The sequence below is a fragment of the Pelophylax lessonae genome, assembly GCF_965119305.1.
Source record: "Pelophylax lessonae genome assembly, chromosome: 10".
In the NCBI taxonomy this organism is placed as follows: domain Eukaryota; kingdom Metazoa; phylum Chordata; class Amphibia; order Anura; family Ranidae; genus Pelophylax; species Pelophylax lessonae.
Genome location: NC_138777.1, coordinates 11345769 through 11362764, shown reverse-complemented (window position 1 = coordinate 11362764; position 16996 = coordinate 11345769). Strand labels below are relative to the sequence as shown.

General features: G+C 47.0%; 1 protein-coding gene across 4 annotated transcripts in view; it reads left to right on the top strand.

Annotated features, from left to right (window-relative positions):
* Positions 1-16996, top strand: part of NAV2 (neuron navigator 2) — a 713755-nt gene that overhangs the window by 590934 nt on the left and 105825 nt on the right. For all 4 annotated transcript variants that reach the window (XM_082270274.1, XM_082270271.1, XM_082270272.1 and 1 more), the window contains one exon: positions 1696-1818. In XM_082270274.1, coding sequence (XP_082126400.1) covers positions 1696-1818 — 123 coding nt within the window. The remainder of the gene's footprint in view (positions 1-1695; positions 1819-16996) is intronic.

Below are 16996 nucleotides of genomic sequence, written 5' to 3'. Positions count from 1 at the left end.
TCTTATTTTATCAGTAACAGCCCTATGGTGATAAATACCGGTGTCTGTGTGTATGGCTACTTAGCTACACACCAGGTGAATTGTACCTAAGTAACAATCTTCCTTTGGATCAGCATGAATTTCCTGTGTCTGCATAGTGGATGAACTTGCATGCTCAGGGGATACAGTCTCAGGGGATACATTTGAATGTACAGATCCCTTAAAGTGTGTATTAGAGTCGGTTCACACTGATCCCACACGACTTCGGGCGACTAATGCAGTCGCCCGTGCACCGCGACTTCGGCGTGGCTTGCAACGACTTCACATAATGGAAATCAATGCAGGTCGCTCCGACTTTGCAAAAAAAAGGTGCAGGGACCTTTTTCTAAGTCGGGGCGACTTGAGTCGCTCCTATTAGAACGGTTCCCATTGCACAGCACGGTCCGCTACTTGTCAGGCGACCAAGTCATCTGACAAGTCGGAACAGTGTGAACCGGCAGTTAACCTACATAATTACCTTCTGAAAACTTTACATGTTAAAGCGGAGTTGCACTGTTTTTTTTTGTTTATTAAAAGTCAGCAGCTACAAAAACTGTATCTGCTGACTTTACATAAACACACACTCACCAGTCCTACGGTCCAGCGATGCGGCCGGCGGGAGCCTCGGTTCTCTCCCTCTTCTCCCTGTGGCACCGGCATCACTACTGTGGGCCCCCGGCTGTGACCGCTTGCGGCTTCTCAGCCGGGTGCGCACTGCGCATGTGCAAGTCGCGCTGCGCGTCCTGAGTGGACGGGCAATCTTCTGGGACCTGTGACGTGACCCAGAAGATTGCAGGGAGGGAGGGGGAGAGGAGAACTTCCTAGGCAGCCCGAGCAGAAGTGGGAGTGGGTACTTGTTAAAACTAGGTACCAGACCCCCTCCCCCCCCCCCCCCCCAAAAAAAAGAAAATGACATGCCAGATGTGGCATGTCAGGGGGTCAGGAGACCTTAAAGCGGAAGTTCCACTTTTGAGTGGAACTCCGCTTTAAATATAATTGGGAAAAGTGTTTTTTATTTTTTTATTACTATATGTTTGTAAAAGTGTATAAAGTACCTTGGTCGTGCCAGTTTCTGCAGTCTGTGTGGAGATTCCTCTAATAGGGCGACAATGCCAAGTACTAATGCTGTTTTTAATATTTTCATTTGGACTGGCCAATGCAATGTGCTTGCTAGGTCCTGTTGTCCGCTTCTGAAGCACCAATCGGATGCATTAGGAAACACCATAAGGAGACAGGACTTCCTGGTGTCTCCGGTGTTCACAAGCTGCTGGGGTTCATGAGCCCCCCATCCTCATGGCTATGTATTCTTGTTGGTCGAGCAAAGTGGAAGCCACCACTGCATTGACATGTTAGCTTTATAGCACTAAGGTCGTGGGTTCAAATCCCTACCATGACACTACTAGTTTCCTCCCACACTCAAAAGGCATGCTGGTAGGTTAATTGGCTCCTGTCTGAATTGGCCCTAGTATGTGTATGTATAAATGTGAGCTAGGGACCTTGGATTGTAAGCTTCCTGAGGGCAGGGACTGATGAGAATGTACAATATATACGTAAATTGATGGCGCTATATAAGTGTCTGTAATAAAATAGATATTATACATGTTTCTGTATTATTATACATGTACTAGACATGCTGTGGTGTAAGGTGTCCTGATTATTCTCCTCTTTCTCTATCAGTTATCTGACCGATGGCGGACTGGGCCTGTACACCCGAAGACTGAACAGACTACCTGACGGAATGGCGGCTGTGCGGGAAACAATGCAGCGGAACACGACGCTGGGACAGGGGGATGCTGACAGGTCAGAAAAACAAAAGAAAAGTCAATCCTCACTTTCCATTTGTGATTTCTGTAACACAAATAGAAATATTATAACTTTGTCCTTTCATAAATATTAGAGCAGGCACAGTTGTGTTTGGAACAGATATCTGAAAGCCTTGATTACCTCTCCCTGTGACAAGCTAATATGCCCTTGAATCCTGGGGTCTCCAAACTATGGCCCATGGGCCACGTCTGGCCCACTACAAGATTCTATTCAGCCTCCCAGCTAGGGTCAGTGGCCTATCCCCAATGTGCACTGACTTAGGATCAGCAGAGGCTGCCTGTGGTCTTCATTTCTGATGAAAGGGGCAAAATCTGATGGGGACCCTGATGTAAGGGGGGGGTTCTGATAGGGACCTTGATGTAAGGGGGGACTTTGATGTAAGGGGGGGAATACTGATAGGGACCCTGATGTAAGGAGGGATTCTGATAGGGACCCTGTTGTAAGGAGGATTCTAATAGGGACCCTGATGTAAGGGGGGAATACTAAAAGGGACGCTGATGTAAGGTGGGATTTTGATTGGGACCCTGAAGTAAGGGGGGATTCTGATAAGGACCCCGATGTAATTGAGGATCCTTATAGGGGCCCTGATGTAAGGGGGGATCCTGATAGGGACCCTGATGTAAGGGGGGATTCTGATAAGGACCCTGTTGTAAGGGGGGATTCTAATAGGGACCCTGATGTAAGGGGAATACTAAAAGGGACCATGATGTAAGCTGGGATTCTGATTGGGACCCTGATGTAAGGAGGGATTTTGATAGGGACCCTGAAGTAAGGGGGGATTCTGATAGGGACCCTGTTGTAAGGGGGATTCTAATAGGGACCCTGATGTAAGGGGGGAATACTAAAAGGGACCCTGAAGTAAGGGGGGATTCTGATAAGGACCCCGATGTAATTGGGGATCCTTATAGGGGCCCTGATGTAAGGAGGGATTCTGATAGGGACTCTGATGTAAGGGGAGATTCTGATAAGGACTCTAATGTAAGGAAGGATTCTTATAGGGACCCTGATGTAAAGGGGGCTCTGTTTGGAGACCCCTGGTTTAGACCACATTACCTTGAAGTAGTGGTGCACCGAAATGAAAATCCAGGTGCTGAAACTGAAACAGAAAATTCAGGAAGCACTTGGCCGAAAACCAAAACTGAAACAGACAGTTATTTAAAAAATGTTTTTAAAAATGTAATTAATGTGGCTGGCGATTTTGCATTGAAGTCAATGGGACGCGATTTTGCATTGAAGTCAATGGGACGCGATTTTGCATTGAAGTCAATGGGACGTGATTTTGCATTGAAGTCACTAGGGGGTGTTTTTGCATTGAAGTCAAGGGGACGTAAGTTTGCATTGCAGTCAATAGGGGGCGTTCTTGCATTGCAGTCAATTGGGGGCATTTTTGCATTGAAGTCAAAGGGACATGATTTTGCATTGAAGTCAAAGGGGTGGGATTTTGCATTGAAGTCAATGGGGCGCAATTTTGCATTGAAGTCACTAGGGGGTGTTTTTGCATTGAAGTCAAAGGGAAGCAATTTTGCATTGCAGTCAATAAGGGGCGTTCTTGCTGTGCAGTCAATTGGGGGCATTTTTGCATTGAAGTCAAGGGGACATGATTTCTTATTGAAGTCAGTGGAGCGCGATTTTGCATTGAAGTCACTAGGGGGTGTTTTTTTTTTTGCATTGATGTCAATGGGACATGATTTTGAATTGAGGTCAGTGTGACATGATTTTGCATTGAGGTCAATAAGACACGATTTTGCATTGAAGTCAGTTGGACGCAATTTTGCATTGAAGTCAGTATGGCACGATTTTGCATTGAAGTCACTAGGGGGTGTTTTTACATTGAAGTTAATGGGACGCGATTTTGCATTGAAGTCATTGAGATGCGATTTTTGCATTGAAGTAAATGGGACGCGATTTTGCATTGAGGTCACTAGGGGGCAATTTTGCATTGAAGTCAATGGGACGCGATTATGCATTGAAATCAATAGGACGCGGCATGCCATTTTCGGCAGCCCTATTTCCGGCTGATAATTTTCGGCGCCTGATATATTGGTGCATCTCTATCTTGAAGTATTTATTGTATTAATGTATTTAGAATTCTGGATGGAATGTGGATAAGCCCCCCCTGTTGGGTATTTGTTGCTTTCTGCCCTTGCCAGGGTGATTCACGCCCAAGAAAGTGATGGGAAAAATCCAAACTTTACCATTTCCACCTAAACAGGAAATCTTCCAATAGGGGACACCTGTTTTTTTGGTGACAGCTGTGTAATGGAGGATTTCCTCTCTTTTTCCTGTTGTGTAACTTCGTATAGACAGACACAGAAAGAAGAAAGGTTCTAACCATTCTTTACTCTATCCACTACTGCAGGGGTCTCCAAACTGCGGCCCGAGGGCCAGATGTGGCCCTTTGCTAGCCTTTATCTGGCCCTTGGGGCACTATTCCGCCCACTGACACCAACAAAAGGAGCCCTATTTCTTCCACCGATACCAATATTGGGATACTATTCCTCCTACTAATAGGGGCACTACTCCTCCTCCTATCAACCATCAATCCTGAGGCCATATTTATTCTCACTGATGCTGGGCCGGGGACATTTTCTGCCCCCACTGGCCACAATCCTTCTAAAGTGTGAAGGACAATAAACTGGCCCTTTGTTTGAAAAGTTTGGAGACCCCCGCACTACTGGCTTTACATACACTTTAATATTAGTCTAAGTATAGAAGTCTTGTACAGTCCACTGCATCCATGGGAGAGGCGGTCAGCAGTATTTCACATTCTGGGTCTATTTTTGATCCCTGGTGATAAGCTGAGAATGGCGACATTTGTTCCTTAAACAGAAAATATTTGCAGGCTTTAACCCATTAAGTCCGCAGCTCTGTGACTGGCCCTCGTGTGGCTTGCCTGTGTTTATGTAGCTGGATGCTAACCTTCAGTTGCTATCTATAGAGATTGGGGCCCCTCCGGCTTGTATTGTGTCACTCACAGAGAAGGACAGAACTGTAAAGTGTTTTTCTGGAATGATGAAATCATACAATATTGGCAGCAGGCCTATTGGAAAAGACAACAATACCACCAACCTAAGCAAAAATGAGACCAGTCACCCAACCATCTACTTATGGTCACTGGAGGGATCGGGTGAACACGGCTGTATAAAGTCACAGTGGAAAACAGCATAGATATAAAATGACCAGGGGCATGCTGGGTCGATGATGTCACAAGGGGGAGGCCTGGGACGTCATTAGGTGGCGCCGCCGCTATGTTATTTAACCACTTCTGGACCAGAAGGTTTTACACCCTTAATGACCAGGCCATTTTTTCTTCAACGGACAATTGCATGGTAAACCATCGTCGTGCATTTGCTTCTTCATCCCACTCTCCCTGTCTCATGTAGAGCAGGCCTCACACTTCTCTTAAGCATTAGAACACAGCTCTTGAGAGGAAAATGACATTTTTGGAATTTTTCTTTGGCTTTTTCTTTTCTTCCGGTAAACCAGGGCAATATCCCGGATGAGCCCCCAAATGTAGCACTGCCCCCTAGAGAGCTGCTGAGATTTACACTTTCTGGACAGTGGAGGAAACCCAGCCAATGAAACACAGGCTTTGTAACTGTCCCAGTGGGTTGGCACAGACAGTGGTGCATCCTGGGATACGTTATAAAAGCCAAGGGCACATGTGGCAGGGTGTCTTTGGGTGTTGTAAACACAGCAGACTGTTGTTTTCTCAGGAATCAATACAGGGCTCCTGTGTTCCTCCTATTTAGGATCACAGGTCTCTGTGTTGATTCCACAAGCCCCCCCCCCCCCAGTTAGAGAACACCCACTAGGCTCACTTTTAACCCGTTGATTGCCCCTGGGTTAACCCCTTTCCTGCCAGTGTCTATAGTACAGTGACAGTGCATATTTTTAGCACTGTTCCTCCTATTTAGGATCACTGGTCTCTGTGTTGATTCCATAAGCCCCCCCCCCCCCAGTTAGAGAACACCCACTAGGCTCACTTTTAACCCGTTGATTGCCCCTGGGTTAACCCCTTCCCTGCCAGTGTCTATAGTACAGTGCATATTTGTAGCACTGATTACTGTAGTAATGTCACTGGTCCCCCCAAAAGTGTCAAAAATGTGAGGGGTGTGATCTGTCTGCCGCTAAAAATCGCTGATCACTGCCATTACTAGTAAAATTAATAAATAAATAAAAATGATATAAATCTTTCCCGTACGCAATACATTTTGTGCAAACCAATCAAAATACGCTTATTACGTTTTTTTTTTTTTTTTTTACCAAAAATATGTAGCAGAATACAAATTGGTCTAAAATGATGCAAAAATGTGATTTAAAATTTTTCAATTGGGAATTTTATATAGCAGAATGTGAAAAATATATATATTTTTTTTTTCAGAATTGTCGCTATTTTTTTGCTTATAGCGCAAAAAAAAAAAAACTTGCACAGGTGATCAAATACCACCAAAAGGAAGCTCTATTTGTGGGGGGAAAAAGACATCAATTTTATTTGGGCACGACCGCGCAGTGCCGAATCACAAAAAAATGGCCTGGTCATTAACCGGTTGCCGACCGCCTCAAGTATATATACTGCGGCGGTCAGCCCCGGCCAGGCAAAGTGATGTACCGGTACGTCACTAGCCTGGGAGCCAATAGCGGGCGGGTGCGCGCCGCCGGAGGCGCGCTCCTGCCTCGGCTCGTTCACGGACACCTCCGTGCGTGTGACCGGCAGGCCCGATGTCCGTCGGTCACTCGCGATCGTCCGCAGTGAAGGGAGAAAGGCAGGCGGCTAATGTAAACAAAGCCGCCTGTCACTCTCCCCTGTGTAAAAGCACTGATCTAACGGTCCTGCTATGTAGGACTGTAGATCTCTGCTGTTACACACACAGCCACATCCCTGCACAGTTAGAAGCACGCCCCTAGGGACACACTTAACCCCTCCCTCTCCAATAAAGTTAACCCCTTCCTTGCCAGTGTCATTTTTACAGTAACAGTGCATATGTATAGCTCTGATTACTGTAGTGATGTCACCGGTACCCCCAAAAGTGTCAAAAATGTCAGTCAAGGGTCCGATCTGTCCGCCGCAATGTCACAGTCCCGCAAAAAAAACCGCAGATCACCGCCATTACTCCTTAAAAAAAAAAACAACGAATATGTCAAAAATCTTTCCCTTAGTTAGTAAACGCAATAACTTTTGCGCAAACCAATCAAACTACGCTTATTGTGATTTTTTTACCAAACATATGTTACAGAAAACAAATTGGCCAAAAATGTAAAAAAAATTTGATTTTTACTTTTTTTTTTTCGGGGAATTTCATATAAAAAACTGTGAAAAATATTGTTATTTTTGCAAAATTGTCGCTCTTTTTTGATTATAGCGCATGATCAAAAAAATCGCACAGGTGATCAAATACCTCCAAAAGAAAGCTCTGTTTGTGGGAAAAAAAGGACGTCAAATTTGTTTAGGTACAGCGTCGCACGACCGCGCAATTGTCCGTTAAAAGTCACGCAGTACCGAATCGCAAAATACCCCCTGGTCAGGAAGGGGGTAAAATCTTCCGGGGCTTAAGTGGTTAAGGGGGAAAATCTTCCGATCCAGAAATGGTTAACGTAATATATAAAAAATACATCTAAAATAAAGAATAAAAAAGTAAACATTACAGTAATAACTGAAAATGTCAGTCGGCTCAATTATACTGTAAAAAATTAGGAAAATATGTATCAAAAACAAACCTAGACCTTCCTTATAATGTAATTCTCATTCTCCCCCAACAGTTATTCCAGCAATCGCTTTCTTAGTAATTATGTCAGAATACAACTATCCAGTTTTTCTTATCACTTCCTACAATGCTGATGAATGAATACTTCTTGTTGTAGCGACATGAGAATGTAATCTGGTTCTTGTCATTGCCGGGCCCCGTTCCGGACTGTACATCTCCGCTATGGCTGTGTAGTTGTGTACTGTTTGTGGTGGAGGTTTCAGAGATGTCAAATGATGCGTCTATTAATAGAAACATGCCTTAACTAGCCGTCCCATAGCAATACATTCCCCGCCGGCGCTGCATTAGATTGATAAATGGCCGCCCTGGAAGGGGGAGGGATCAGTGTAATGAGGACCAGTGGATGATAGTGTACAACTTCATGTAGATAGCACACATCCTTCTCTGTCCTAGGGCATGTGCAAGAGATGGCAGTTTCCTATACCTGGTAATGATCCAGGGGCGTAACTACAGGGGTTGAAGGGGTTGCAATTGCAACCGAGCTCCATGCTCCAGGGGGCCTGTGCAGCTCACCTGTACACCTGGATAGGAGGGGCGGCGGGGGCAGCATTTAGAGAGTTAACTGTCCTCCATTTTCCTCCTGTAGCTGCAGGAGGAAAGTGGAGGAGATTGGTTCCTCTGTATGCTGCCCCCGCCACTCCTCCTATCCAGTTCACTTGTGTTCTGCTGTCTCTGGGCCCCTGTGTGCTCCCTCCCCTCTCCTGCCGGCTGCTGCAGGGGATGTGTCAAAATAGAGAACCAGGAAGGGGTCGGTAAATATGTAATTTACCAGCTCCTCCCTTTTCTGAATGGACAGAGTCATAGTCAGTGACATTGTAAAAAAAATAAAATAAAATGATAAAAAATAATACAATTCAAATACCAAAAAATAAAAACTACTGACACCAGTGGGTGAACTTCCAGGATGGCAAAGGTCACACTTGCGACCGGGCCCTGGCATTCCACCACTATGGGGAGGCCCCAAGATGGCAGGAAGGGGGCCCACTGCAGGAACTTGTGAAAGGGTCCCTCTGCAGGACCATAATAAAGGGCCCCGCAATGAGAGTAAAGGGCCCCAGGATCAGTGGGAAGAGCCCCAGGCTTGAAGGGAAAGGGTCCGGGGGCCCTTCATGGTTTCTTGCACCGGGGCCCTGAAGTTTCTAGTTAGGCCTCTGTAATGATCTCATAGCTATAAGTGGCGATGGGCACCACTGGAACCAATATCTCCTCCAGTCACAGATTCGTCTGCATGTACTGCATGTATGATCAGCCAATCCTTGCATACAAGTTTATGGAGTGCTCTGCTGCCACCTCCATTGTCATAAACTTGTATTTGCCGCCAACTCTTTTCTACAGGTTAATGGAGCATTCCCAACGCAGCCTAACTTAACCACTTCCATACCGGGCCATTTCCTGCACTCCGCTCCTACATGTTAAAATCATCATTTTTTTTTTGCTCGAAAAATACTCGGAACCCCCAAAAATTATATATATATATTTTTAGCAGAGACCCCAGGGAATAAAATGGCAGTCATTGCAACTTTTTATGTCACACGATATTTGCGCAGTATTTTTTCAAACACGTTTTTGTTTGGAAAAAAAAACAGTTTTATAAATTAAAAAAAAAAAACACTAAAGTTAGCCCAATTTTTTGTAGAATGTAAAAGATGATGTGAGGCAGAGTAAATGGATACCTAACATGTCATGTTTTAAAATTGCGCACACTTGTGGAATGACGCCAAACTTCAGTGCTTAAAAATCTCTATAGGCTAAGCTTTCAAAATTTTTACAGGTTACCAGTTTAGAGTTACAGTGGAGGTCTTGGATGAGAATTGTTTCTCTTGCTCAAACGTTCATGGCAATACCTCACATGTATGGATTGAACACCATTTACATATGTAGCCGTGACGTACGCATGCGTTCGCTTCTGTGTGCGAGCACATGTGGGCACGAGGGCACTTTATATTTTTTTTTTTTGGTTTATTTTATTTTTACACTTTCGCTGTATTTTTAATTTTTTTTAATCACTTTTATTCCTATGAGGAGATCTGGGGTCAATAAGACCTCAGATCTCTCCTACAGGCTGGAAAGCCTGAAATAAAAAAAAAAAAACGCTGTCCAGCCAAGATCACACCAGTATTGACAAATTCCAGGCCCGGTGTGACATCATCACATCAAGCCCAGGCCTCCGAGAGTCATAGACACTGTCGGGGACCATCTGGTCCTCGGCAGTCTCTGTGGTGTACTTCAGCCGGTGGCTGATTCCTTCTCTGGCTCGCCGATTGCACGGGTGAACCGGTAGAAGCACCAGAGGGTGTAAGCCATTTCACACAGCTCTGGGGTGGCTGCGATCCGCATTGGAAAAGTGTCCTGTGCATCTATGGCTCTATTTTCAGGTGCAAATTCAGGCAAAAATTTGCGCCTGAATCAGTGAACAGGGATGCCCGGGGCCACATCAGTGTGAACCCAGCCTAAGGGATTACAGATGCCGGGAGACGGAGCCGGTTTATGACCATGTGACAGCAGACTTCTTGTGATTGGGAGCTTTCCGTTAGCCAACGACAACCGTGCCGGGAGCACACAGGGAGCGCACTCTCGGCACAGCTGTGTCTGCTAAATGGTACGCAAATTTGCGGCCCCTCTGTGCCAAGGTCCACCCTACGGAAAGGCGACATAGGCCCCTATTTGTCTGTTTTAACTCCCTCCACATGAAATAGCTGGGTTTGGGGCTGCTTAGAAATATGTGAGCATTAGCAGTGGATGGATACCTGTGTAGCTCTGAGCAATTCAGTGGTGAGTCACAGGACAGTTCCCGTAAGAGAGTGGAGGATTGTCCTGTCATCATCGCACTTCCCGACACCAAAGAAATGTCCTAATTGTTGCCGCCTCATCTTCCAGTAAATTGGATGAGCCTGGAGACGTTCTCTCCCTCCAGCAGCACATACCGTCCCACCCGGCTCAGGAGGACCCCAGGAAGGAGATTGTAGGAATGAGCCTATTGAAGACTTAAATTATAATTCCAGGTTTTGATATTTTATACATAGTTACATTGATCCAGTTTGGACTAATGTAACAAAGCATATACCAGTGTGTCTCAATATTTTTTTTTAATTACGGCGCCCTTTAAAAAAATACAAAATCTCAAGGCATCACAGTCTAAAATTGGATCCTTTCGACATATCATTCGACCTTTTACAGCGGAGTCCTCAGTCTTCTCTCCCTTTCACATAAGAGTCCTTAGCCCTCCTCCCTTTTACATCACAGTCTTCAGTCTCCCCCTTTCACATTATAGTTCTTAGTCTCCCCTTATGCATAAGAGTTCTCCCCCTCCCACCTTCACACCAGAGTCCTCAGACCCCTTCTTCCCTTTCACATTAGAGTCCTTAGTGTCCCCCCTCTTCACAATCAGAGTCCTCAGTCTTCCTTCCCTTTCACATCAGAGTCCTTAGCCCTCTTCCCTTTTACACCAGTCTTCAATCTCCCCCTTTCACATTACTGTATAGTTCTTAGTCTCCCCTTATGCATAAAAGTTCTCCCCCTCCCGCCTTCACACCAGACCCCTTCTCCCCTTTCACATTAGAGTCCTTAGTCCCCTCTCTTCACATCAAAGTCCTCAGTCTTCCTTCCCTTTCACATCAGAGTCCTTAGCCCTCCTCCCTTTTACATCACAGTCTTCAGTCTCCCCCTTTCACGTTATAGTTCTTTCACATTATAGTGGGATGCACTGCCTTGCTAAAGAAGCTGAGGGTAAAGGTGATGGACTGGCCAAGCATGTCTCCAGACCCAAACCCTATTGAGCATCTGTGGGGCATCCTCAAACGGAAGGTGGTGGAGCGCAAGGTCTCTAACATCCACCAGCTCTGTGATGTCATCATGGAGGAGTGGAAGAGGACTCTAGTGGCAACCTGTGAAGGGGTCAAGGGGACGACCCCTACCGGCTTGCCCGTGTGATCGGGGGCTGGAGAATGAATCGGCTGGTGGTGGCCATTTACCATAGAGCTGGCCGAGGACCAGATGGTCGCCGGTCATCTCTATGACCTTCGGGAGGCCAGGCGCGACGTTATGACATCATGTCCTGCCTCGGCAGACGTAAATACTGCTGGTAGGCTGAGATTTTTTTTTTTATCTCAGTCTTTTCAGCCTAGAGGAGAGATGTGAGGTCTTATAGACCCCCGATCTCTCCATAAAGACCTGTCATGCCCTATTCCTATTACAAGGGATGTTTACATTCCTTGTAATAGGAATAAAAGTGATAAAAAAAAAAAAAATACAAAGGGAAAGTGTCAAAATAAAAAAAATAAAAGTAAAATAAACAATAAAAATAAAGCACCCCTGTCTCCAGAAGCGAACTCATACGTATGTTGCGCCGGCATATGTAAACGGCATTCAAGCCCCACATGTGATGTATCGCCACAAATGTTAGAGCGAGAGCAAAAATTGTAGCCCAATACCTTCTCTGTGTCTCTAAACTGGTAACCTGTGAAAAATTTTAAAGCGTCCCTATGGATATTTTTAAGTACCAGGTTTGGCGCCATTCCATGAGTGTGCGCAATTTATAAGCGTGAGATGTTAGGTATTTATTTCCTCGGCGTAACATCATCTTTCACATTATACAATAATATCTGGTCAACTTAACTGTTTTTTTTTTTTTTATTTAAAAATTTTATTTATTTTTTTTTTCAAAAAAAAAAAAAAAATGCGTTTGAAAAATTGCTGTGAAAATACCGCGTGACATAAAAAATTGCAACGACCACGATTTTTATTCCCAAGGGTCTCTGCTAAAAAAAATAAAACATACAGTATATAATGTTTCGGGGTTCTGAGTAATTTTCTAGCAAAAAAAATATGATTTTTACATGTAGGAGTGGAGTGCCAGAATAGGCCCGGTATGGAAGTGGTTAAAACACAAACATATAATACTTGCCTGCCAATGGCTCCCACTGCTGCCAAAAGCCAATCAGGAGTGCAAGTCTCCAGCGAGGCAAGGCTCTCGTGGACATAGCTGGATCGAGAGGGGCTCAGATAGTGGGGGGCTGAAGGATCTGCTGCACACAGAATGTTTCTTACCCTCATTCAAAGATAAAAAGCATTTACAACCACTTTAACACGACCTTTCTGAGAAAGTAAACAAAAAAAGAAAAATCTGGTAATATTCGTGCTAATGGTTTATCGTCTCCAAAGCTAGGATGAAGTCTTAAGTGGAGTTTCACTTTAACTCTATAGATATAGGCCATGCAATGATTATTGAGAAGACAGGTGAAGCTGAGCTTTGTTTATTCCTCCATGCGATGGAACAGGTAGCCGTAGGGGTTGTAGACGACAGTGAGGCACAGAGACCAGCTCCTCGGGGCCGATACACTTTCCCACACCTAGAACACACATTCACACCCCTGTGTGAACCTCTCTGGTGTCTTTCTCACACGACTTTCTCTTCTCCTAGTCTGTGTCCACCATATTTGCAGACAGGACTTTAAGACTTACACTGATCCGCCATAACATTATTATCCACCGACAGGTGACATTTCACTTTACGATGGCACCTGAAAGTGGATAAGAAATATTAGGCAGCAAGTGAACATGTTGTCCCTGAAGTTGATGTTACTGGGTATAAAGTTTCATGACCAGTCAACACACATTAATTATAATAGGTGCCTCTTAACCGCTTCCCGACTGCCTGGCGCAGTTATACTGCGGCAGGGCGGCCCCCCTGTGCGAACCGAAGTTGGTATACATGGGTCTCGCGCCTGGAGCTAGGGGGAAAGCGCGTGCCGCCAGCGGCGCGCTCCCACCCCCACTCATCAGCGGGGACTCGGATGCACGGGGCAGGTGGCTCCGATTGCCGCCAGCCACCCGCGATCACTCCCCGCTGAGAGAGAAGGACGGCCGGCTGTTGTAAACACAGCTGACCGTTCTTCTCCCTGGAATGATCACAGAGCGCCTGTGATCCTTCTATATAGGAACACAGGTCTCTATGGTCATTTCACAAGCCCCGCCCCCATACAGTTAGAAACATGCCCCTAGGTACACATTTAACCCCTTGATCACTTACTGTGTTAACCCCTTCCCTGCCAGTGTCATTATTACAGTAACAGTGCATATTTCTAGCACTGATTAGTGTAGTAATGTCACTTCCTGCCCCAAAAGTGTAAAAAATTTCAGTCAGGGGTCCGATCTGTCCGCCGTAATGTCGCAGGGGACGGTGCTTGGAGGTGGGTAGGGGGGTGGATCCAGGGGACGGTGCTTGGAGGTGGGTAGGGGGTGGAACCAGGGGACGGTGCTTGGAGGCGGGTAGGGGGTGGAACCAGGGGACGGTGCTCAGAGGTGGGTAGGGGGTAGGACCAGGGGACGGTGCTTGGAGGTGGGTAGGGGGTGGAATGAGGGGACGGTGCTCGGAGGTGGGTAGGGGGTGGAACCAAAGGACGGTGCTCGGAGGTGGGTAGGGGGTGGAACCAAGGGACGGTGCTCGGAGGTGGGTAGGGGGTGGAACCAAGGGACGGTGCTCTGGGGTGGGTAGGGGGTGGAACCAGGGGACGGTGCTCTGGGGTGGGTAGGGGGTGGAAACAGGACGGTGCTCGGAGGTGGGTAGGGGGTGGAACCAGGGGACGGTGCTTGGAGGTGGGTACGAAGGTGGGTAGGGGGTGGAACCAGGGGACGGTGCTCGGATGTGGGTAGGGGGTGGAACCAGGGCACGGTGCTTGGAGGTGGGTAGGGGGTGGAACCAGGGGCCGGTGCTCAAAGGTGGGTAGGGGGTGGAACCAGGGGACGGTGCTTGGAGGTAGGAAGGGGGTTGAACCAGGGGACGTTACTTGGAGGTGGGTAGGGGGTGGAACCAGGGGACGTTACTTGGAGGTGGGTAGGGGGTGGAACCAGGGGATGGTGCTTGGAGGTGGGTAAGAAGGTGGGTAGGGGGTGGAACCAGGGGACGGTGCTCGGATGTGGGTAGGGGGTGGAACCAGGGCACGGTGCTTGGAGGTGGGTAGGGGGTGGAACCAGGGGCCGGTGCTCAAAGGTGGGTAGGGGGTGGAACCAGGGGACGGTGCTTGGAGGTAGGAAGGGGGTTGAACCAGGGGACGTTACTTGGAGGTGGGTAGGGGGTGGAACCAGGGGACGTTACTTGGAGGTGGGTAGGGGGTGGAACCAGGGGACGGTGCTTGGAGGTAGGTGGGGGGTGGAACCAGGGGACGGTGCTTGGAGGTAGGTGGGGGGTGGAAGCAGGGGACGGTGCTTGGAGGTAGATAGGGGGGTGGAACCAGGGAACGGTGCTTGGAGGGGGGTAGGGTGTGGAACCAGGGGACGGTGCTCGGAGGTGGTTAGGGAGTGAAACCAGGGAACGGTGCTCGGAGGTGGGTAGTGGGTGGAACCAGGTGATGGTGCTCGGAGGTGGGTAGGGGGTGGAACCAGGTGACGGTGCTCGCAAGTGGGTATTGGGTGGAGACAAGGGGTGACTCTAAAAAGTAAGTACCTGCACCTATTCTTTGAGAAAAAAAGCCCTGGGCTCAACCATCTATTTTTACCACCCCCTGCCACCTGTGTGAATGAGCCCCTTGCAGGTAAATAAATCACATTAAATGCACAGATAATTTTATGGTAAGATTTGTTAAAATGAATAGGCTGACAACTATGTCTCTTAAATACCTTTTAAGCATCGTTCTGTCAGAATTTAGTTTAACAAGTTTATTGATATACTGGTGAAAGACTGACACCTACACGCATCATCGCTGTACCAGCCGCTCAGAGTACCAGTGACAGGCGAGAATTCACACCGGCGGTGATATCACTCCGGCAAGTCTTAACAATCTCGGTGTTCCTATCATGAGCCCTGGGCTCTGTCTGAGATCAGAGGGTGGTGTACTGCAGCCCTTGGCTATGTTATGTCATATGAGGCAGATGACTTTCTAATATACGTTGCGTTCTTCACATCGCCAACCCCAGGCGGCACCACGCCAGGCACAGAAGAACAGCAGACTGTGTCGGCTTACGTTACCCAGAACCCCCCTCTCTCTGGGCCCATTCCTGCCAGACAAATATTTGTCGGATTGGCCATGTTAGTCATTGTTTACTGAAGGATTTCTGTACTGCTTATCGCATTCTCCGAAGGACTGGCAAGGTTCAGCTCCAGTGTGTAAATAGGTCTCCCTGATTGGCCATGTCTCACTTATTTCTTTTGGTTTTTCGGGAGGCGTACACAAGGGAGCTTATATTCAAGTAACATTCAGTAGACTTGGAAACTCAGGCATGCAAGAAGATTTTCACAAGCATACGCAGACATTTAAAGAGGTTCAGGAGTCTTTCCCATAAAATGCCCGATGAAAGGCGCCAAGCTCCAGGACACTTCTTCTTCCCATCGGTTACTATGGTGTACCTTGTGTATCTTGTATTTTATGTTTGTATTGTATGGTGTATCTTGTATTTTGTAATAGAGTGGAAAACCTTTTAGGGTTCGTTCACACCAGGTCTGTTTAGCTGCACTGATGAACACAGGCTACATGCAAGATCTCTTAGAAAGCCATTCTTGGTGCCCCAGCTGTAATTGGCGTATTCTGGGTGCGCTGTGATTGGCATGAGCCCAATTGAACCTGATTGCATACTGATAAGCATGAGTCCAGTGCATTCTGGGTGCACTGTGGTTAGCATAAATGCAGTGCATTCTTGGTGCTCTAGCTGTGATTGACATGAGCCCAGTGCATTTTGGGAGCCCCAACTGTTATTGGCATGAATTCAGTGCATCCTGGGAGCCCTAACTGTAATTAACCCAAGTCCAGTGCATTGTGTGTGCCCCAAGTGTGATTAGTGTGAGTGCAGTATATTCTGGGGAATCCAACCGTGATTAACATGAGTCCAGTGCATTCTAAGAACCCCAACTGTGATTGGTGTGAGTCCAGTGCATCCTCCTGGGAGCCCAACTGTGAATGGCCTGAGTCCAGTGCGTTCTGGGAGCACTGTGGTTAGCATGAATGCAGTGCATCCTTGGTGCTCCAACTGTGATTAGTATGAGTCCAGTGCATTCTAAGAACCCCAACTGTGATTGGTGTGAGTCCAGTGCATCTTGGGAGCTCCAACTGTGATTTGCCTGAATCCAGTGCATTTTGGGTGCACTGGGGTTAGTATGAGTGCAGTGCATCCATGGTGCTTCAACTGTAATTTCTGTGGGTCCAGTGCGTTGTGCAATCCCCAGCTGTGATTGGCGTGAATTCAGTGCATCCTGGGAGCCCCAATTGTGATTTACATCAGTTCAGTGCATTCTGAGCACCCCTACTGTGATTAGCCCAAGTGCAGTGTATTCTGGGATATCCAACTGAGATTAGCATCAGTCAAGTGCATCCTGGGAGCCCCAACTGTAATTGACGTGAGTCCAGTGCATTCTGGGAGCCCCAGCTGTAAATGGGGTCAGCCAAGTGCATTATAAGCAC